Source organism: Vanessa atalanta, chromosome 1 (genome assembly GCF_905147765.1).
Source record: "Vanessa atalanta chromosome 1, ilVanAtal1.2, whole genome shotgun sequence".
In the NCBI taxonomy this organism is placed as follows: domain Eukaryota; kingdom Metazoa; phylum Arthropoda; class Insecta; order Lepidoptera; family Nymphalidae; genus Vanessa; species Vanessa atalanta.
Genome location: NC_061871.1, coordinates 10,702,076 through 10,727,291, shown reverse-complemented (window position 1 = coordinate 10,727,291; position 25,216 = coordinate 10,702,076). Strand labels below are relative to the sequence as shown.

The 25,216-nt window shown below is 31.5% G+C and overlaps 1 protein-coding gene across 2 annotated transcripts; it reads left to right on the top strand.

The window, feature by feature from the left end:
- Positions 1–233: 233 nt before the first annotated feature.
- Positions 234–24,878, top strand: LOC125064628 (adenylate cyclase type 2-like). Of its 2 annotated transcripts, none has more exons than XM_047671791.1 (20): positions 234–498; positions 6,620–6,802; positions 7,554–7,700; positions 8,257–8,422; positions 9,461–9,663; positions 13,171–13,320; positions 14,373–14,491; positions 16,215–16,359; positions 16,466–16,602; positions 17,835–17,984; positions 19,145–19,289; positions 19,404–19,481; positions 19,925–20,061; positions 20,727–20,897; positions 22,044–22,359; positions 22,436–22,799; positions 23,123–23,301; positions 23,384–23,651; positions 23,997–24,121; positions 24,334–24,878. In XM_047671791.1, the coding sequence occupies exons 1-20, from the start codon at positions 490–492 to the stop codon at positions 24,787–24,789; spliced, it is 3,648 nt and encodes a 1,215-aa protein (XP_047527747.1). In that variant the 5' UTR covers positions 234–489; the 3' UTR covers positions 24,790–24,878. The 2 variants fall into 2 exon arrangements, with proteins under 2 accessions (XP_047527747.1, XP_047527739.1); XM_047671783.1 differs by having other exon boundaries at positions 9,461–9,669.
- The last annotated feature ends 338 nt before the right edge of the window (positions 24,879–25,216 follow it).

Below are 25,216 nucleotides of genomic sequence, written 5' to 3'. Positions count from 1 at the left end.
ATTATTTAAACATCGTACAGAACACAACTGCATCATTTGTGTTATATCATTCCACGAAGTAGGCGGTACTGCTTGCTTCGTAACGTCACATCGTTTCCTATAACCTATTTTGCCATTACATTCTTTGATATTGCAATAAAATAATCTTTAAAATGTTAATTCTAGTAATGATAATACGATACCGGTTGATCGAACATTGTTTATCTTATTTCTAAAAGGATTTACAAGTGAAATCGGTTTCAAATCGTATGTAAATCGTAATTCATCACAACCTGATTCAAGCGTACAACGATAAGACGTTTATCGTAATCTGCTAATACCAGCGTCCGATGAGTGGCGCTTATCAAATTATTTTTATCAATCATTATCAATTCGACTCGAGCTTCTTACGTTAGTGATCGGTATTTGAGGACTAGTTGAAGACAAATATTTTTGTTTATTGTGACCTGTGAAATTTGTTTTGTTTTATACAAGAATGTTCAATCATCAATGACGATGGTGAGTAATTTTATGTAATAATATATTCTATGTTAAATAAATTAATTATTAGTACAATTATAATGATGTATTAATATTATTAGTAACGATAAAGCAAGTTGTGCATTATTTTTAATAAAATAAAAAAAATGAATTATGTTTTATCTTCAACGATATCAATATAAATAAAAACGAATCTTATGTATGTTTGTCCTATTCGCATTCTTAAACTATTGATGGCATTTTAATGAAACTTTGGTGCATTTATTTGTGCATGCCCGAGAAGGACCTCGACCCCAAAAAAACACGTTTTTTTGTATGTTTTTCCTTCAACATACATTACGTAGAATTCAAAAAGGACGGTTTACTAGTAAATAATAAATTATGATTAGGTATCATAATTATAAAGTGAAGTTGTCCCCTAACGCAACGAAAAATAGCTATAATGTCAATCAATAAAAATTTTCAACATGCAATGCATTAAATTAACTTGATGAATTGACATAGATCCTAAAAGTATATAAGTGTTATACCACTCAGTATTCTCTAATAGTGTACCCTAGTTTCAAAGCATTGAAAATTTGTAAAAATATTATATAATCTAACTAACTTTTTTATTTATTAATTAACATAACGTTGACAGTCGTCTGCGTTTAAAACAATGAGTACAATAAATCCATATATAAAATTCTAGACTATATAATATGACCCCATTATAAAATGAATTATAAACACGATGAAACACTTACCGTATTAATATTTACTTAAAATATTAATATTTAAACCATATACGAATATGTAATATATTACTTTTTATTACTCAACTCTTTCATAGCGAAATTTTAAAGCTTTGTTATTAAATATTCGCTAATTAAATTATTATCAATTACATACATATGTTTATTGAATTCGGGTTTTTACCGCGATAACACCTCTTTTAATTTTGCCTGAAAATGAAAACATGATGCTGCAATTATTAAATTTACCGAATTATAGGTTTGGCTAGCTTCGAACCCTGATACGAACCAAAAGTTATTCAGTTTTTCGTCGAGAAATTCTTAGTGGCAGCCAGGAATCTTGAATTTGGCAGTGTATACATTCCCGTGCTTCACTTGAAACTAAACTCATTCAGGTTGTATCGGATTTGCAGTCCCATCGAATATGAGAGAGATAATAGAGAATACACTTGTGTTGACACCCAAACGTGCACACTGTAATTAATTTGTCCTGCACTAATACCTAGTAATGAAATATCCTTTGAGAATGGTTGCCGTAGCCAAAAGTGGTCGGGAGAGTCTCATTAGATTTTAAATGAAACTTGGCCTTAAGGTAACTTTGTATACATATCAAGTTACATAAACGGCTTTCAAAAAAAATTTTTTTAAATAAAAAGGAGTTTATAGTCATCTTAATATTATTTGAAACAACAAGAGTCATATTTTATGCAGTAACACTGACATTAGTTTTGACTATTAATCAATGTGTATATGTGTATATAATGAGATTAGAGCTGACTCATGGAAATATAATACGTTCATGTCAAAGTCGTTACTATCGCCTACAAAATTAGACACAGTATCCTTTGAATGGCAAAGGAATTGCTTTAGTTCATTGATAATGTTTAGAATCATCAAAGATTACATTGTTATAAAAAATTTACAATCACCTGTTAAATATTCCACAGTGTCTTAGTCATTAACAGTGTATTGAAGTCACTGTTTATTTCGAATTGTATACAAAACATACATAAATATATTCAGAATATAAACCGAGATGGTTATAATACTTACGTCAATCTTAACGGAAGATTCGTTGTTCAAACCCGTACAAGCACATAACGAAATTTCATGTGCCATATTTATAATTCATCTCCCGTACGGCGTTGATGAATGTTTTTCTTTGGAATATTTGCTACATATGTACCCATCAACTCGTATTAGACCATTCGTAGTATAACTCTTTAAAAAATAGGGAACGTATTAGCCCAGGAGAAGGACAGTTACACGCTGTTGCATTATATTTATTTAGGTTGTCAAAAACTACCGTCACTGATTCGATAGAACCAAAAGAAGAACCGGTAAACGAATTTCAGCGAAATTACATACTTATTTTTTCGACAATAAAATTAATGACATAATAATGATAAAAATGACGATTTTTAGACGTTAATATCTAAATAACCGTTTGAGATATGTTCATGAAATTTGGAACACATATGTATCTCGCAAGTTTCAATATATGAGCCAAATTTGACACATTTATGTCAAACAGTTTTTGAGTTATGAGGAGGTCAAAAGTGGCTCCAAATGGTTCGTGTAATATTACACACGGTGCTGCACGCCAGTTCTGTTACTAGAACTTGGCTGACACGCTACCGCGTGTCTAGATGTTTTATTTTTTAAACGGCGAAAATTCTTCCCCAATGTGTATTTATCACTTAAAATCTTGTTACTTTTATAATATTCGCCAAATAATTTTGACTTTTAGCTTTTATTTCTTTTTATTATTATGCACTTTCTAATAACAGTAACAAATACCATAGACTAGAGTTTAGAGGGGTTTAAAACCGGCATTACTTATCAAATAACTTATAACATAAAATGTCTTCTAAATTCGAAATCATTCTCGCTCGCAAATACCGACATGATTAAATATATGAGAATGGCAAGCATATAACCACAATCCGAAATATTGAATTTCTAAAACACTGCGATCAGGTTTGTCCTTAACCTAATACTATATTATATGTTGACCTATATCTTCGGATGGAAAATAGTTTATAAAATATCAATTAAAATAAATATTCTAGAAATAAATTTCTTAAGTGAAGAATACTTTAAAAACTTTGCATTTAATAAAATTAGAACGTAGAATTGCACCTTAATAAATATAAGTAAATAATTTATTAATAAAGCAAAATACTGTCAAAAGTTTGTGTCATCTGGTAAAACTATAGACACTAGAATAAGGGATATGTCAAAGTTGTCAAAGTCAATACTAAATTGTTCCATGTTAACGTTTTTTATTAAAAATCATTTAAAATTTTGCGCTTGTTTGTGTGTTTACGTGCGAGTATATCCATAGTCAATAAAGTATCTTATAAATGTAGACAAATTATAAAATCGGGAAGGCGCTATTTAATCGACGTACATTAACAAATATAATCTTATTGCAAGTTTTTATGTTGTGTAATTAGTTAAGCTACTTCGACTTGACAATTTTTGGTTATATTTTTATTTATTACCAATAATTAGTATAACTCTACTTATTTTTTAATATATTTTTTACACTGTATATTTCTGTTGGCCCTTATGACCTCCACAGCGCCATCAGCTGGGGAGGCGAGTTAAAATACTCAGTGCAGAGGGGCCCACTTAAGGGCTCAGAGTAAGCGCGTCCTAAGGGTGCTTCCCGTGTGCCGGACCTCGGCTTAGGACGTCGTCAACGTCGGGAGAGAGAAATTTTTGATTGTATATATAGCAAATGTCAAAGAAAACATTGATAGTGTGATTTAGGTAACTACCTAAAGTTATAAATAAATCAATATATAATACAACTTTCAAATATTACAAATATTTTTTAATTCATTGCAATGATTTCACAATTACTAATAAAGTTATGTTTGATTACATTTTATTTGGTAACTTATAAATAAACATGAAAACTTTTTATTTTAATTATATAAACACATATATCAAAACAAGGATTAATTGGTACAAAATAAATAAAACATTCATTTAATAAATAATAAACCTTTTATATAATACGATCATAAATAAATATAATTAAATAATAAAATATTTTGAATTTAATTACCATTATATTCGATGCAATTTGTTCAATAATAAAATATTTTAAAATAAAAGACGTAAAACGATGCGTCGCGTGACGAACGTAATGAACGGCGAAGGTGTTTTACCTTTTTGTACTACTTAATCGTCCTATACTATACTGTTATACTTATATTAAACAACAATGTGTAAAAGGAAAACTTTATTGAATACGGAAAAATTGAGATTTTATCATCAATGAAATGAATAATTTTAATTAAATTATTTGTGAAACTGTTCAAGTTTCAGGCGGTACATTTCCTAAAGAAATTTACGAAAGTTGACATTAGCAGCCTGTAAATTTCCCACTGCTGGGCTAAGGCCTCCTCTCCCTTTGAGGAGAAGGTTTGGAGCATATTTCACCACGCTGCTCCAATGCGGGTTGGTGGAATACACATGTGGCAGAATTTCGTTGAAATTAGACACATGCAGGTTTCCTCTAAATGTTTTCCTTCACCGCCGAGCACGAGATGAATTATAAACACAAATTAAGTACATGAAAATTTAGTGGTGTCTGCCTGGGTTTGAACCCGAAATCATCGGTTAAGATGCACGCGTTCAAAGTTGACAAGTTAATAATATTTAGTAAGTCTTAAAAACATATCCTAATCGTATCGTATAATATCGTAAATTTCCAGCGAAGTCACGGTTAATAAGCTAATATAGATACACTAAAAGATAATTTTATCAAAATACTACACTTATTACATTATAAATTATAGATTTTTGTAAGTAACGTCGACGTCAGACAGATACATACGAATAAATAAATGCCGTTATATATAAATAAAAGCCTAAAAAGTGTGACGCAATAACAGGCTTTGTTTTTATTTAGAATTCCTAAAATATTTGACTTAAAATATTTTCGAAATAATTTTTTTTTTTTTCTTTTTTCTGGCTTTTATTTTTCGAAATAATATTCAATTGAAAAATCAACAAACATCCAATCATTTTGAAAACTATAGTCCTATTGACATAGCATTTTGAAAAGGCCTGTAGTGGATTATCCTTACATTGTTTAAATTCAAAGTCACGTCTTAACTGCACAACCGATGGTCATAAAATTTTGCATACGAGTGAAAGTCTAGAAAAAATAACATACAGTACCCCTGATCATAAGCGAGCGAAACCGGGGGCGGAAACTAGTAATCATTCAATTATTATTAATTCAATCAGGGTAAAAGATTTTCTATCATACTTAATTCGTTAACTTGAATAGTTGTAAGTATCAGACACGCGTTTTAAAAACATTAATTGCCTATCTAGTGCAAATATAAATAATTCGATTAACCTTGGAACGGGTATTTTGTATTAAAGTAAATCCCGTAGTCTCGGATGCATGTTGAACAACAGGTTACTAATTTTTCCACACCGATTCCCATCTGACCTTCGCGACCATCTAATCTTATCAGTGGCACGATTTTTTATAAATACAGAAATGTCTATTTCGATATTTCGTCTTTTGAATCATAGGATTTATTCACGATAGTTTTATATAATTACTAGTTACAACATACATACCCCCAAGGGGGTTTATTAACGCTAAACAAATATTACATATCGAATTAAGCAGTATAAAATATTATATTAATATATTATTATTAGTATTTATTTGTGTTTTGGGGAAGAGTGGTCGTAGGATTTAGATATAAAAAATCAGAATATATCCTTCCTCAAGTGTTCAAGGTCATTTTCTACCAAATTTCGTCAAATTCAGCTCAGTGGGTTGATCGTGAAAGAGTAACAGACTGACAGTGTAAATTTCGCACTTATAATATTATAGATCAATTTAAGTGTGGACAATTATTTGCAGAAAGATATCATCGGAGCTGTGTCAGATTTTAATGGTCAATATTTTCTTTTCCATTAGTTCATTATGCTATATACACTTCAGATACAATTAGTTTAGCGTTATTATCATTATCACTCTACATGAAATAACACTAATGTTGTGATGAATGACTTTTTCTAGAGACAGAATTACAGAATTATCTCTCAAAAAATCGTATTTAAACAATTGTACATTTTTGTAAGGACACGAGATAACCCTGTAGACACAACAGCAAAAACGAAGTTTAAAACCTGCGCATGTATCACAGAAGCGCATGTTTTTATGTTTGTGTTTATAATCCATCTGGTACTCAACGTCATAGGATAACATCTTGAGAACACCTGTATCTGTCGGATGACATTCTGCCATACTATGAAATAAGCCAAACTTTCTCCTTAAGGGAATCAACTTTGCCTAACAATAGAGTATTTACAGGTTTCGATTAAATAAAATCTTCTTATAAACAATATGTTAATTGTAGGACGATGGCACACTGTCAAGGACAACGGGCTCCGTGGTGCTCCAAGTCGGAGCTCTGGAATTACTGGCTCGATACTCCATGAATTCTGGGAGAGCGACCAGTGTACTATCATCTCTTCACGAGTTCAGAAGTCAAGAGGCAGAACAAAATGGAGGAAAACAATGGAATTGGAAATATTTAAGGGTACCTTGGATACAATTGGATTAAATAAAGATGAAAGTCAATTGACAAATATTTTATGGCATTTGTTAAGAACGAAAACATGAAATGATATGTGTATTATATGTAAATCGAAAATTAAACTGAAAATATATTTAACATGTACTCTGAATGTTTGTATATGAAAATATTGCTTTATCATCGAACGTGTATTGCTATGACAGATTCTGATTCGATTAGTAATTGATTGCAAACATTTTGATAAAATAATTATTTATAACAATAAAATATTCATAGTATAGTAGTGATAAAAAAGGATGAATTCAGTCCGCCAGTGTTTTGCCTGCAATCTGCAGATCTTGTTCTATTTATTTGGGACCAATGCAATGTTTGTCTCTTCCATCAATTTCTTTTTGGATATACACTCAGCTAAAGCAAGCCCGCCTGGATAGGTACCATCCACTCATCAGATATTCTACCGCGAATACTATTATATGATTATTGATATGATATGATATTTGAAGGGCGAGTGAGCCAGTGTAAGTGTAACTACAAGCACAAGGGGGATATAAAATATTAGTCCCCAAGGTTGGTGGCGCATGGCCAAAAAAAGGAATAGTTAATATTTCTTACAGCGCCATTGTCTATGGGCGATGTCACTTACATCATCAGGCGGCCCATTATTTCGTCCGCCAAACTGTATTATAAAAAAAAATAACACTGTTTCAATTAAGATTTTCTGTGGATAAAGCTATATTAAATTTGCATATTTCAGGATCAGTTTTATCAGAAAGATCTAGAAGGTTTATATCGAAAATATGATGACAAGTTGAGAGAAACTCTCATATACATTTATGTATCGCTGTTAGTATTCTTTTCGACGACTCACATAATTTTGGTAATTGCTAGTACTTACAATGAGGTAAGTTTTACCTCATATTATTACCTTGACACTTATAATATGCCTTTAATGTTTGCTTAAAATTTTTATATAGATCAAACCAAAGTAAAAATTAGATTGCAAAGATGAATTTTATATCTCAGAAACAAAGCGATTAATTTGTAATTAATATCCCAGTTTAAATATTTTGCCATACTTTGAACAAAATTCAGAGGATCATTTTAATACGTGACTTTTTACCGGATCATCATGATAAATTCAGTCAAATCAATCAAGCCATTTTAGAAAGTATTGCTGTAATCTGACCTGACCAACTTGTTAGGAAAATAACATGTTAGCTCCCTTGGCTTAAGGCCGGTTTTTTTTTCTTATGTTAATGTTTATGGTTGGTGATGACCATTGCAACATCACGTGGCTTAAAGTAAAAAATTCATCAATGACAACAATGATTATTCATTTAAGCTTCAACAGCTCAAGTTTAAAATCCATCTCGTACACATAAGAAACATTTGCGCATAAGTATCATAGACAGCGGCAGTATTTTATATTTAATAATTCTTATAAATTTACATTTCAGCAAGTACAGTGGAGATCAACATATTTGTCAATGGGAATGTATTTTTTGAGGATAGCAGTACCAACACTTTCCTTCTGCAAGTGTTTCTATAAACCGCTCAAAAAGAAATGGTTCTGGATTCCAATTATGATCACGTTTATTCTCACCGCTGATCTCGTTATATCAGGTAACATTTAAAGATTACACTTGTGGAAAAATATTTGAATAGTTCAACTTGTGATTAATAAAACATAAAATGAGTTCAATATGTATGCATGTATAAGTAAATTTTCTTTTCCTATACTTACTTTCCTAGATTCTTGGCTTAAAATCAATAAGATTTAAAAGTTATTATGGCGTTCCGAGATAAAGAAAGCCGTTGACCGGATTAAATTACGATATATACCTACTCACTCCAATACTATTTTTATAACTAACATAATTAAACTGTGAAATATATCAGTAATTAAGTATACAAAAACAATAGCATATAAATGAAATAACAATGACATATGTGCACTTAAAAAAAGGAAATTAAAATACTATGAAGTGCCATGTCAAAAGAAATACGACCACTAAGGGTATCCACTCCTTACAAAATCGAAAAGCATCGCACTTTGTTGATACGCAGTAAAACCTATTATATCGTATATTTAAACGATCATCGTCATTCTAATAAGCTGCTAAAATTTATCTTAATATTTTATAACTCTCTAATAAGCCCACTCGGTGGTAGGGCTTTGCGCAAGCCCGTCTGGGTAGGTACTACCCGCTCATCAGATATTCTACCGCCAAACAGCAGTACTCAGTATTGTTGTTTTCCGGTTTGAAGGGTCAGTGAGCCAGTGTAACTACAGGCACAAGGGACGTAACATCTTAGTTCCCAAGGTTAATGGCGCATTGGTTATATAAGGAATAGTTAATATTTCTTTCAACGCCATTGTCTATGGGCGGTGGTGACCACATACCATCAGGTGACCTATTTGCGCGTCCACTTACCGATATCATAAAAAAAAAAAACTGATATTAAACTAAGTTTTATTGATATTTCAATCAAAGTAAGATTAACAAATTTCATTCGAGTCGGAATGGTCGATTGCACTTGATGACGCAATAAACAACGAACAAGCATTCGGCATTTAATCTGATTACTAAATCTGACTTTATCCATCATTTCCTAAAAAAAAAAAGAATTTTAATTAATATTAAAATATTTTTATTACAGATATCACTGTTGCGATATACAGCGCGTTTGAAGGCATGCCTTTGAGACCAGCTTATTCCACCATGGCTCTTCTATCGGTATACATATTCCTACCGATGAGAAATAACTACCTGGCGATAATTTTGGGAGGCATTGTCAGCATTGTCTATATCTTCGTGTTCGCATTCGTCACGTATATCGGTAACCCGAACATCGAGGTGGTGGTAAGGGTTAGATATCTTTTTATTTTGTTTACAACTTTGTTTTTGTTAACAAATGTAACTGTTTTTACCAAGTCCCTATTTAAATTTAACGTGAACTCAATGACTTAATTAAAATGTTTCTGGTGAGTTGATCCATCAAGATAATACTTGTATTCAAAGTGTAGTATTGTACAAATAATCATGAGGACTATCATTAAAATTCTTAAGTTCCATTTCATCAAAATCAGATAGTGAAACTGAATGATAAATATCTAGTGGTCGAGCAGTGTTCGAAATTCGAACATAATTAACGTAACCATAAACTAATACTGGTTTTTCTATGATCGAATTTTCGATTTTGATAAAAAGCCAAGGAATGTCAACTCGACATTAAATTTTAAGATTGACTACAGAATATATTTTTTTAACATTGGTAGTACACATTGAATAGCATGTATATTCAATATTGACGACCTCCGTGGTCGAGTAGTGTGTACACCGGTTTTCATGGGTACGCCACTCCGAGGTCCCGGGTTCGATTCCCGGCCGAGTCGATGTAGATAAAGTTCATTAGTTTTCTATGTTGTCTTGGGTCTGGGTGTTTGTGGTACCGTCGTTACTTCTGATTTCCATAACACAAGTGCTTTAGCTACTTACATTGGGATCAGAGTAATGTATGTGATGTTGTCCAATATTTATTTATTTATTTTATAATATGATGTAATTCAATAGCGCATCTTTAAAAAGATGTACATTATTTTATTTAAACGTATCATGTTATATTATAAGAAAATAACACTCAAAACGGGAATATCATATCGGCTTTGAATAATTTCTAGGTACCTTTCTATTGTCTTAGAAACACTAAGCACCTCTATATATTATTCATATGTGTCTGTCAAGTTGAAATGTTTCGTTTGGATATTGAAAAGATATTCAGTAACAGCGGCTTATAATATGTTTAAATAAAAACATTCAGTAATGCGAATGTATAATAAAATATCATCATTTGAATTTAATCAAACATTTAAAGAGATTTTCAAAGCTGCTTAGCTCGGATACATTTTTTTTTAATGACGAAAATAGGCTTTGTCTGTTTGTATTATAAATGTTATCGTATAGCACATACACTTATTACACTCTGTATATACATATATGTATAACTTTCGGTCTATATTACATGTTACGTGGTATAATTTGCTCGTATATACTCCTTAAAGCGTACCCGTATCATTCAGTTTTGCGCAACCGTCTAATCCCTAAATGCACCTTTTACCTAGAAAACAGTTTATTAGACTGTAGATTATGAAGTCCCGGAATTTAAATCCAATTTTCTTCTAATTGACCATCCACCTCAGTCAGACCTCTCTCAAGTTACTTCATCGTCGTAATCATTGACTACTGTAATGATAAATATAAAAGCAGCAATACGGCTACTAATACATCCAGCTCTTATTAATTGACAAGCAATGACACTTTGTGGTAGAGCTTCGTGCCTGGATATTACCAAACAGCATTATTTGTTATCCAGTGTAACTACATGCACAAGAGATATATCATCTTAGTTCTAAAGATGGTGGCGTATTTGCAATGTATGTTTCAGCGCTAATGTCTATAGGCGACGGTTGCTACTTACTAACAGGTGGTCCATTCGAATTCGAATAGTGTTACAAATATGTTCAATTTCTCATCAACGTGTCCCATACGCGTTGATGAGAAAGTGAACATTTTTTAAAAATCTATGATTACAACGTATTAATTTAATATAAAAATAAATTCAATATAATATTGTATACACTACACAACAGTCATTGTACTATTTTCTAACAAGCAATCGAGGGATTAGTCGCTTGTAATGCACATCGTTCATATTCTTTATCATTTCGATTTGTATATTTTTTAATCTCTCTATTTGTAACAAAGAAAAAAAAAACAAAAGCATAATTAATTTCAATTATCGATCTGTTTATCTGTAACTTATGATATTATAGTTTAAAGTTTTCGTTCGATTAAAGATTTCTCGAAGGGAATTAGAAATGAGAATTATCTTTTTAATTCTTAAATAAAAATAAAGAAAAAAATAATTTGCTCTTAAAAAAGCTTTGGATACAGGAAATAAGTTAGAGCTAATTTCGTACTTAAAAAAATCGTACTATCGCTAATCGTCAAACTGTTAAACAAATTTCCCTTTCGTTTATTTACTGTTACTTTCATACGCTCTATAGACAAGAGAACTTTTATTTAATTCATTGATAAATATCAGATTAACAATCGAGATTATCAAACCCGTGTAAAAATGCTAAGCCGACATAAATACTCTTAACTATGTAGGTTTCAAAATCCTGTTACTTATAATTATAGCAAATTAAATGACAAGTTATACTAAGATTTTCAATTCGAAGTAAATAAATAAGTATTGGACAACATCAGATACATTACTCTGATCCCAATGTAAGTATATAAGTAGAATCGAATCCGGGACCTGGGAGTGGCGTTCCCATGAAAACCGGTGTAAACACTGCTCGACCACGGAGGTCGTTGAATGATCGAAATTATCCCAAATATATGAAAAAACCTTTAATATATATTTTTCATGTTCTGTTTTAACCTTGATATATAACAACTGAAATAATGCGTTGGAACCTAGTTGTCGTATAACCCCAAGGACAATAGCATTTGAAAAAGAGTAACACCCATATATTTTCAAACACTAGACAAAGACACTTAAAATGAATATTCGGACCTCACTCCACTGCCTCACTGAATCCTGTATATATATCGCAGTATTTCATCCGACACAATTCTCCTCGCAATATATTTTTTATATGATGATTAACGATACAAAAATGTTGCAAATGTAAAATTTAACCAGCGACCTTTAGTAATCCAGTCTTCCATCCAACGGAGTAATCTCTGTTTCTTAATAACGTCAAGATTTTTTGTTATTTATTTATTTAAATACTTTATTGCAAAACATATGAGTACATAAAGAGAAAACAAAAATATTTGACAAAAGGTGCGCAAAGGCGGTCTTATCGCTTATAGCGATCTCTAAGAGACAACCTTTGGTGATATAAACTTAGAACGAAAACAGGTAAGTGCATGTAGATAGATGGAGGAGATAATATTAGTATATTTATACTAAAGTATAATAATAAACTGAACATAATTACATCCCAATAATGCACACATAATAATATAATATAAATATAATATATTTATAGACTATCAAAATATACATATATACATAATTATAAACAACATATTATTTCTAAGTTGCACACAAGAAGTTGCAATATTTAGATATGGATAGATAATAGTTTTAAACGAATATTGTTAGTATTGATTAAAAAATAAATAGTAGTAAATAAAGAGTATTACTACTGACAAGATGACATTCTTATCGGAGCCGAATATTTTGTAATCGTTACATCATTTCTTAATCTACCAACTAAAAGCTATGCGTTCTTATTTCAAAATGACATTATCTTACGAATACGATAAATAAATTAATGATTTTAATTCCAGGTTGCATGTGAAGTTATTTATCTGATTGGAGTCAATCTCATGGGTATATACTTCAGACTGATGAACGAGATAGTCACGCGACGGTCATTTTTAGACAGACGTGCCTGTGTAGAGAGCACGCTAAGACTTAAATTTGTCAAGGACCAAGAGGTATATCGCATAGGCTTCGCACGGGTGCAATACTGTTACTAAATATACTACAGTCTTTAAATACAAATTTCACAGTTTTTGTAATACTTTATTTTGATATATCTCGTAGGTTTGCAAAAAGTTGTGTTTATTTATGATATCACACTAGAAACCTCTAAAATGAACAGTATTTCTCTACTGTATTATGCATGTATTTTATACAAATTAATAAGCCTTTCTCTTGAATCACTCTATAAATTAACAAAACCGCTTCAAAATCCGTTGCGTAGTTTTAAAGATCTAAGCATACACAGGGACAGACAGACAGCGGAAGCGACTATGTAGTAATTTTATTTAGTGATTATTGTTAAAACTTTATATTGACAGCTCATTGCAAAATAGGATTTTGTGTAAGCTTAGTTAGGTACAGACAAAGCGCAAGCTAAACAACAATGTTATTGTTGTGTGTTTGAGGACTGCATAAGCCAGTGTTGTTAAGTATATAAGATCTTAGTTCCCATGTCAGCTGCGTTTTATTAGAGTATCAATTGATTTGTACCTCTTCTTCTTGAAATGCATATAAGAAGGTTTCCTTGTATATTAATAATAATAAATGTATTTTTCTAGTACTAGTTTCCATGGTTACAAACATTCGGACTATGCTGATATTAATAATAAAATAGAACTGTCAACTGAATGACAGATTTTTAATAAATGTAAACTTAGTACTTGGTTCAAGTTTGACGTTTAATCGACTATATTCGTTTATGATATTATTTATTAAAACGAGAAATATGAACATATTGAGAACTTTAACGTTAATTTATTATTATATACATCTTTGAACAAATTCATCGCTCGCTTGTCTTTCGAATGATTGCTTTTTGTTTTATTCATAAATTTCTGAAATGAAACGGATATCCAGTACCACATAAATATTTTTAGTATAGAGCGTAACATTTCTAGAGTTGAAATTATTATTTTTAAACCAATATCTTACTGCTTATTAAATTTAATACGAATTTATTTACTGATCTGTAGAATTTTATATTAATGATAATATATATTTTCAGGAACGTCTCATGTTGAGTATTTTACCTGAACATATCGTTTCAAGAGTGCGGCAAGACATACGAAACATGTTCTTGGATATCCGATCGCAGAGTCACAGTCATAATATGAAATCTTTTAGGTAATACTACTTTTATATAACATACATTTATATTTATAAAATATTTGCTCTCTCTAATATTAGATTCTGTATTGCGTACAAGTTGCTCCGCACGTTTTCATCCCCGCTATGAGTTTGGACTAAGTAACTAGTAAGTGGGTACCAACTATTATTATAAGTGCGAAAGTAACTTAAACTACTGAACCGATTTACATGAAACTTGGTACGGGGATAGTTTGAGTCCCGGGGACCTTAAATAATTCACCCCATGCTGTAAAGTGTTATAAAGGTTACTCCGGTAAAGCCTCGGACTAGTAATCTATAAAACCTTTTCACAAACACACACAGAATTATAAATTGTTTTCAAAATTATTTTCTATAGTATGAACGATATATCTTACGAATTTCAATGCACTTTTATCAAGAACCAGTCCGATTTGAATAGTCATTTAAGCGTTACATAGCCCGTTTACTGAGAGATCAGCTTTAAAATAGGCATTTATTTGTAGCGAAGGCGGTTCACAGAAGATTATTGGTCGTACTTTATAAACATTGTCTAACGGGTGATTAATTAATCAATGCTGTATCTCATTCTTTCAAATGTTAAAAGAAAGAGATGAATGACTGATTATTTAGACAGTTGCTAAGCAACGGTTATGAAACCGGCCATATATGACAAATTTCGTAATATTTATTGAATAACGTAATACTAGATTACCAGTCAATCTTTATATATATACAAATCTTCTGTATGTGAATGTAGCTGTACTCCTCCGTAACACTTGGTCCGCTTTCGATGTTTTTTTGTGTGTATTTGAGTGGATGATTTAGATTCGATCCAGTAGATGGCGCTACGAACTACATCAAATTCTTATTTCACCTCCACCAACTAGAATAATTAAAGACACAGATGATATTATGAACTAATCTTAAATTGTATTTTATTCACTTTTTATAAAATTTTGGTCAAGCGTATATCGTTTGCGTGCGTCTTTACTTACATCGGAATTTATTACAATCTTAAATTTTAGATTATCGTATTTAATTTCAACGATTGATTATTAAGTGGCGTGCTAATTATCAAATTGTAGATATTAATTAGTAAATCATAATGACATATTCATAACCTATTCATAAAACAAGTGTAATTATCATTTAAAACGGATAATTAATTATTATTAATAAGTACAATCTTAATTTCGTATTCGATAATTTTATTCGTTCTGTTGATGATGCTTCGTACCATTATCACAATGTTTTCAATAAGTCAATATTATGATTCTTGGGTCTCCTCAATTAGTACGACTATTTTAGTATTTGTACTATATGGTATATATAAGTAGATGGTAACAACCGCTCAACATTGGAAAGCCATTTTCAGTTGACATTAGTCGAGATAGCCTAGTGGTTACAACGCGTGCATCTTAACCGATGATTTCGGGTTCAAACCCAGGCAGGCACCACTGAAATTTAATGTGCTTAATTTGTGTTTTTAATTCATCTCGTGCTCGGTGATGAAGGAAAACAACGTGAGGAAACCTGCATGTGTCTAATTACAACGAAATTCTGCCACATGTGTATTCCACCATTGGAGATGTGTGGTGGAATATGCTCCAAACCTTCTCCTCAAAGGGAGAGGAGGCCTTAGTCCAGGAGTGGGAAATTTACACTAAATTTTTCCTAGGTGTTCGAAATTTGCAACGTTATAAAATGAAATATATTATTTTAATTTGTTGCCTTTTAGTCAATTATATGTAGAGGAACACGATAATGTAAGCATATTGTACGCGGATGTTGTGAACTATACGAAAATATCAACGACCTTGTCCCCTATGAGAATGGTAGAACTACTCAACGAACTGTTCGGAAGGTTCGACGAAGCATCTGAAGTAAGTTGCTGATATTTTATGAACTTTTATTGACTTAAAGTTATAACGTCAGCTCTTTTATCGGCATTATATTGTTATGATATGTTGAAATTATTTTAATTTTCAGGAGCACGACGTTCTACGTATCAAATTTTTGGGTGACTGTTATTACTGTGTAAGTGGAATACCGAAACCAACGGAACAGCACGCAAAAAACTGCGTTGACCTTGGACTGGAAATGATACATATAATTAAAGATGTCAGGTATGAAGTTTTTTTTTTATATATACAAACTTAAAATGAGTAGACGGACCTATGGGCTGTTCGCGCTCATTGGCGCTGATAGGTACCAACCATTCCTTACATTGCAAATGCTCCATCAACCTTAGGAACTAAGATGTTATGTCCTAGTGCATGTAGTTATACTGGCTCACTCACCCATCAAACCGGAGCAAAAAAATATTAATTATTGCCGTTTGAAGGTAGTATATGTGAGAGTACCCAGATTGGCTTGCACAAAGCTTAAGTGATATTTATAGAAATCAATTTATTAAAAATATATTATATATATATATATATATTATTTACATATAGAAATAAAAACGGTATCGTGTGATATATTTTGGTGGATTTTAAACATTTTATAACACAAATAGACAAATATTTAAGTTACAGCTTAAGCTCTGGAACGTCATGATTATTTGTATGTATGTGTGCTACTTATATGAAAAGATATTCGCATTAAAATTTTAAGCACGTGTAATATCCATATTATATAAATTTACCTGAAACTCAATAATCTGTTTGGCAACCGGCCAACTCCTCAAACTAAGTCTTCAGCTTATGGAATGTCTTCTTGAAGCCTAAATGTTAAATATATTACACGTTTATGTTATTTAGTATAAATCCTTTACTTTAGGTAACTTATACGAAATTATTTTTATGTTTAACTTTACTTAATAATACTCTTGGTATTTATTTTCTTATAATTATAATAACTGTAAATTATTTAACTCACATTTTTCTTATGTTAAAACCATTGGAAGATAATTGTAGCTCTAAACTCTAAGTTCTAAGAAATAGGTAATAAAATGCAGTATAAATCAAATAAAGACTAAATACTTTTATTCAAGCCGAGATGGCCCAGTGATCAGAATATGTGAATGTTGTCGAAAGTGGATCCAGTTCGTGCTCGGTGGTGAAGTAAAATATCGTAAGTAAAACTGATCGAACTGAAACTGATGAACATCGTGGTGAAATAAGCTCTAAAAAGGGGAAGAGGCCTTAGCCCAGCTGGGATATATTAAGATTGTTACCCATTCAGCCACATTAAAATAACATAGATCATGGCACGGACAGCACTCCTCTAGATAAACTATAACAAAATTAAGAAAGTAGCAATAATATTTTCTACATTTCAAATACGTTTTTATGTCGCCAATTTAAATATAATGTGGATAAAAATGGCGACCGCTAAAAATAATATATCTTTCCAGAGAAAAGCGCTGCTTGAATATTGATATGCGAATCGGCGTGCACTCGGGGAAAATCTTGAGCGGTTTGATCGGCATTCGAAAATGGCAATTCGATATCTGGTCTAAAGACGTCACTATTGCGAATAAAATGGAATCCACGGGAAAAGCCGGGTAAGATTTTTAACATTTAATATAAGTTAAATTCAATAATAGTTACTCTCGATTAATTTTATTATACAGTAACGTCTCATACGATTTGTCGTATTGATTGAAAATGTTTTCTGCTCAGTCGACCTTATTCCCCAGATATATAGTCTAAATCTTACTAATATTATAAATGAACAAGTCTACATGGGTGGATGTTAGTCAATCGCACCGAAATGGTAGATTATAGTCTGGAATAGAACATAGGTTACTTTTTATCCCTAAAATATGTACCTAACAACTACAAGCCGCGCACAGATACTAGTGAAAATATACAAATTATAATATTTGTTAATGATGTACTTTTAGACCTTGTTTATAAATTATTAATTTAAAAATTGAAATGAAAAGTTAACAATACTTTTTAGGTGAGTTATTCAATATGTTTTTTTTTTTTAAAAAAAACATAGATGAATGCTTGTATATATTAACTTGCTACTATTTTCTTTGTAACTTGCTAAACTAAGTAAAAAACACATACGTTGTTAGAAAATGAATTCATGTAAAACTTATAAAAACAATTAAATTAAATAAAATCAACAACTACGTGTAGTACTGAGGCAAGATAATAGTATAACGCAGTGGAATCGACATAACAATATTTCAACAACGGACCAACGTACAATCTCGTAATTGTTTTGGCCCACAATATATCCTGGCGCAAATGCACAAAGACTGAATTGCTTGTCATTAAAACAATAGTTCTGCAGTTTCATGCAGACAGACCGACATGGGACAGAGAGATTGATTATCTGCATGCAACAAAACGTTGAACGTTGGAACTTGATTTGTTGGAAGGCTGCAATGTAATTGAATAAATGAATTTGATACAATTTAGAATATACCTGTATTGCGGCAGTACACTTTTATTAATAGTAAAAACGAGTTGCATTCGTAATGGCCGAAGTGGATTTGATTTCAACGAATATTGTTATTCCATTTGCTTTTAACACTGCGATTTAAAAACATAAAAAGTTAAAATTACGTCGAGGCGTGTTAATCGAATGAAAATGGAAATATTTTTGAATTTCGAATCATAAATAAAACCTACTCGATACGATCAATCTTTCTTTGAAGATATTACATTATCTGTGAAAATGAAAATTAATTAACATAATATATTTCAGTAAAGTCCACGTTACGAAGCAAACCCTGGAACTTCTATTGGACTATGCGAGAGAATACATCATCGAACCGAACTTCGCGTCTCAGAGCGACCCATTTATAATTAAGAACAAACTCGAAACGTATCTACTCTCGAGACCACCGAAGGTATTATAATATACAGCCCACAATTATTTTAATAATAGCAATAAAGAATTAAGTGGTTTCGTCTACCGTTCTAAATAATAGACAACATTTAAATTTTTCAATTTATTTTCGTAGCCTCCAGCGGATTACAAACCATTTCGAAGGGCTTCTGTTGGCTTCAACAAGATAATCACATCTCGCTCGCGCGGTAGAGTAAGTAGTTATTACTCTGTGACATTTATTCTATCATGACTATCAAACTTTATTTACATTGGCTTTTATTACAGTCGAAATGGAAAAGTGAAATTTTGTCTTTGATTACGTTTAATTATATGTCTTACTAAAATCCGTCACAGACATTTTTTATTTGTATTTTAGTAGGACAACCAGTACACATTTAAAAACAAAACTACATTCCGAAATTATTTTTACAAACGCTCTATTATTTACAAGTAGTCTCTGGATGGACTGATAACATTACACTGTTAATATTAACAAAACTATAAACATTAATTAATCACATATATATAAATCTGAACACATTGAAATACAATACAATTTATTTGATTGAGTACGCTCTGTATCAACAAACTATTACACTTTTAATGTATTTTACACTCCAAAGCAATTTATAATATTATTTTTATTTTTAGTAGCGATCGGAAAATAGAAGTTCATCAACATTTCGTAGGACAACCGCTTTCATGGACGAGAACCTCGTTGAATACCAACAAATGCTTAAGGCAGCCGATGCTCAAATGGCAAAGGAAATTGAAGATATGACAAATGGAAAGTACGTACGTAAAACATTTTAACATTTTTTTATTAGCATTTCCAATGCAAAACGTTGAATTCTATCTTTTAAAAGATCGACGTTGTTTTGAATGTCACTCAAAAACCGCTGAATATTTTAACATTAAATTTAGTACGATTTTATTTAAGTACCGTACTTCAGAGGGTTTTAGCTAAACAATATCATTCAACCTAAAGCGTAGCCACAGCAACGCGTGGCTGGGTCTGCTTGTAAATATACCTATGTATTAACTCATTGTCAGTTTCAAAATGATGAGTCAAATTAGCTAGTATGATTAAATATTGATTGCTCATTGGATACCTATTGTCTATCAGCTGCCATTTTCCAATTAAAATACAGAGTAATATCAAATTGGTTAAAACTGACCAAAGTCATTCAAAACCGTTGCTTTTGATATTGGAGATTAATGTAAGAAGTTGTACCGATTTTTAAATTAATTATTTTAAACGTACTTAATTAAAAGTTAAAAAATATGTATTATACTTCGCCGGAAATCACATACCGGCTTTGAAAACGATAACAAAATCTATAGAATCAATAACGTCTTATTCAAAATAAAAAGGTAATATAGTTAAAAAATCTTTTATCAATCATAAAATCTTAAATGTAATCCAAAATATGAAATATTACACGTCACATTCTAGGGAACATTTGAAACACGAATCTAGTTTAAACCGGATAACATTGATGTACAAAAATTTGAAGCTGGAAGGATCATTTCTGCAGCAACCGGATCCGTTATTTAAATATTACATAACATGTTGTCTCATTATATTGATCTTAATCATGATAATCAATGGAGTGACTACTAATTGGTAAGTATGATAAATTTACATTCTTTGTTCGACCAATTTTATTATTATTACGGAAAAGTATTATATACTAAACTAACGAGATGGATGGACCCGAGATAGCCTAGAGGATATAATCATTTTTACCTTAAATGAAGATCGGGGGTTCATATCCAATATTTATAGTAGCGTTTTACCCAAACCAATGATGATGTCCTCGTGACCGATCTTATTCACGGCCGCCAATCTCAGAGGAGACCAGTCAACTACGAAGGACATATAGTGCCCAAGTGTGTGCGCAAATCTTTATAATTAACTTACTTGGTGGTAGGGCTTTGTGCAAACCCATCTGGTTAGGTACCACCTACTCTTCAGATATTCTCCCGCCAAGCAGCAATACTTGGTATTGTTGTGTTCCGGTTTTAAGGACGAGTGAGCCAGTGTAACTACAGGCACAAGGGACATAATATCTTAGTTCCCAAGGTTGGTGGGGCATTGGCCAAGTAAGTAATGGTTAATATTTCTAACAGCGTTAACGTCTATAGGCGGTGGTGATCACTTAACATCAAGTGACCCATTTGCCGATGCACTCTCTATTCCCCCATTCTTCTTGTAATCCAACGGGACGGCAAATCTTTCCGTAACACTTCCAACTTCCAGACATTCCAATTTATATGCTCAAACCTCAGGGTTTGAACCAAGAAATTCGCGATCAATTTGATAGATGTCAAGTACATTTGTATAAAAATTGCTTCTTATAGAAGTTGTTTATGTTTTAATTTGCGCCTCGTGAAGCGGGCGTGCACTAGTTACAATCAGTAATAAGCTAGTTAATAATAGTAAATTAAAATACTTTCAGATTGATATCTTGGCTTTCCAATTAATTCCAAATTCCAAAACTATTATCCTTTGATAATAAGTGATAATAGGTGACTAGGAATTTAACTTTTTAGTTTACCTTCATTATAAACATGCAAAAGATTGAATATTAATTTATACATTCCAACGAATTTATTTAAGATAATTTATGTATTTTTAATGCAATTTTGTCAACAAGAATTTATATCATTAAAATTCAAATTCAAATTATAGATAAATGTTTATACAATATATAAGAGTAAGATTAGAACTACCATTATTTTTATCTAAAATTTTGTTATGTGTTTTCAGGTATTTCGAATTCGTATGGTATACGAAAACTTTGTGTTCGCTATTAGTCATCGTACTTGTTATAATGCAGCCATTGAGTTGGTTTCAATTAATTTGGATAAAATGTAGAGGTATCGACGAGCCTCAAAATCGATGGCTTCGAAAACTTTACGATACGTCTCTCACAATAATAAAATCAGCGAAAATAAGAACAGCTATGTATGTAATGATAAGCTTGGGTCTAACCGCTACTTCGATGGTAAATGTCATTGCTTGCACCGAGGTCCAAGTAGAACCTTCGATTGCAACCGTTTTGTCGAACTGCGTGTCGTCGTGGGTAATCATATTTTCTTTCTTTTAATATTTATTTTAAAAGTAAAAACATTATTAAACTGACGTAAATTTTTTTTTAGCATGTCACTCAGTGTTGGAGCTTGGCACTGCTCTTGAACTTTTTATTTAGCAGAGTATTTTTTATATTCAAATGGATTGTTGCTGGAATAATGACCACTTTCTACCTGTGGGTAGTGTGGGAAATTAAGTCATCGCTCTTCTCTACAGATCTCACTTGGAATGTGGGCTTAGACCCGAGAATATCGCACACATTGTCAGTGATATTTATAACAATTACATTATACTGGATTGACAGAACTACTGAATACAGAAATCGATTAGATCACTTGTGGCAAATACAGCTAAGCGAGGAACAGGAGGAAGCTGAGACGATGTTGAAAGTCAATAATATGCTTCTTGAAAATATTTTACCTGCTCATGTGGGTACGTATTTTCATACAAATAAAAAAACCTAATGATGTCCTCGTGACCGATTTCGGACATGGGGCCCATTTGAATATAGCCATGTATTTGGGACATACATATTATAGTGAATACATACATAAGGACACATTCTCTTACTCTTATAATCTGATAGGACTTAAACAGTTAAAACCTAACGTCTCAATAGAAAAATCCAATAACGTTTTGAACTGAGCTCAGGCTGTTGCGTATAAGCTATCCAATAGAATATCATTAATTATTACATATTAGTGATATTTTTTTAGTAGAGGTAATTTATTTTAATGCCAATATAACTTTTTCAGTTCAAGTATATTTAGATCTAAATAGGTCTATAGATGAATTGTATTATGAGAAATATGATAATGTGGCGGTAATGTTCGCTTCACTGACAGACTACAAATTAGGACTCGAAAACGACGCAGACTTAAGTGATAAATTCGTTCTTAGCATTTTAGACGAGGTCATATCTGACTTTGATCGGGTGAGTTTATTAAAAAAGCAATTTTTATTACAGTTTAATACAAGAAATATATTTTCTAAAAGTCATTCGTCGATGTTTTTAGCTTCTTCTAACTGGTACGTCAATACATAAAGTGGAAAAGATCAAAATGGCAGGCTGGACGTATATGGCAGCATGTGGATTAGACCCAAATCGACGAGATTCGTTCGACTCTTCGTCCTACAGCTCAGTTTTCGATAGAGCGAAAAATACGCCATATAATCAAACTATCGTGGTTACAATGGTCGAATTTGCAGCAGCTATGATGATGCAGTTACAAACTTTCAATCGCGGTTCTTTTCAAAGTTTCGAAGGATTAAACTTACGAATAGGTATCTGGTATTTAAACTATTTGCAATTTTTGTGAAACAATTCAACATCATATTCACAGTATTGGCTCATTGGTTAAGAAACGTGAAAGATTCATGCAATAAAATTTTCTCAATTCGTTGATATGCATGGAAGTTGTTCAAACCCAAGCAAACACCATTCAATTTCCATATGCTTAATTTATGTTAAAAATTTATATTGTGTTTACCTGTAAAGGAAAGTATCACATCAATCTGCCTCACGTGTCTCCCATTACATTGATTAACCTCAAAAAATACAGGAGGAAACAGCCCATCGGTGGGACATTTCAACCTGTCGCTTTATTTATAACAGTATTTTATTTAAAGGAATATCAAACGGCGAAGTAGCAGCCGGTGTCGTTGGGTCACTAAAACCTCTGTACGATATCTGGGGTAATGCTGTCAACATGGCCTCGCGAATGGATTCTACTGGTGAAACCGGTAGAATACAGGTTAGTTCTATGACTTAACACTTTGTTTATATTATGTTAGCAAAAAAGTCGTAAATTTAATATGTTTTTATTATTTATGTTCGATAATAAATAAAGATTTTGATTGATTGCTTCTTGGCAATGTACATAATAATCAAAAAGCTTCAAATCCTCTTATGTCAAGATTAAATGTTTTATTATAGAAATAATACATTGTATTTTTTTTTTTCAAGGTTACAGAAAATACCGCGATTATTTTGGATGAATGTGGAATCCTGACAACTTACAGAGGAGAAACATTCGTAAAAGGCAGAGGCTACATCAAGACTTATTTCGTACCATTAGATGATCATTTTAATTTAGTTAAAAAACAGAACAGCTCAGATTATTTTAGATCAGGTGGTAGAATACAACACTATGTAGCTAGAAATACAATATTAACCGATACTTCTGAAGGAACTGGTACTTTTGATACAGTTTCACAGAATTCAACATATAATATAGGATACGTTCCTACCTATAATCAATCGGATTATGAATTAGATGAGAGTAATCAATTTAAAAGCTTTAATAAATTAAACAGATCCATTAGTTATTTAGAAAGTGTTGAAAATGTTATTCCAATACCACCAAGAGATGATCTTAGCGATTCTTCCTTCGAACCTGATATTATCGAGACTCGTTGCTAATGTATGAAGTTCTGTGATTGGGATTGTAATTCGAATGCTTAAAATCTTAAGTATTTATGGAATACTTTTTTTAATAGTTCTAAGATGAAATGTTTGTGATTGTGAACGAGTAATATATATTATGTCAATATTTAAAATATACCCTTTTTTTAAACTTTAATATATTGGTGTGTAAGTTATCCATTTTATATATTTTAGTAAGGTCTTTACTGCGATTTTTTTTTTATTTTCGACTTTTTGGCAGAATGGAATCTACCGTAGCACTGAAACTCTATAAAATATATAAAATGTATATTGTAATTATAATAATTTAATTTATATTAACATTTTCAATCTCACGAATCTGCCGCTTACGCGAAAACAATTTGTGTTCGTTTAAAATTAGAAAGAAAATTTATATATTTTCTGGTAAGTTGTAATTTTTATA

Coding starts and splice junctions, on each gene's coding strand:
- LOC125064628 (XM_047671783.1), top strand. Junction 6,803..7,553: donor GGAATTGGAAATATTTAAGG/GTACCTTGGATA, acceptor TGCATATTTCAG/GATCAGTTTTATCAGAAAGA. Junction 20,898..22,043: donor AATGGAGTGACTACTAATTG/GTAAGTATGATA, acceptor ATGTGTTTTCAG/GTATTTCGAATTCGTATGGT.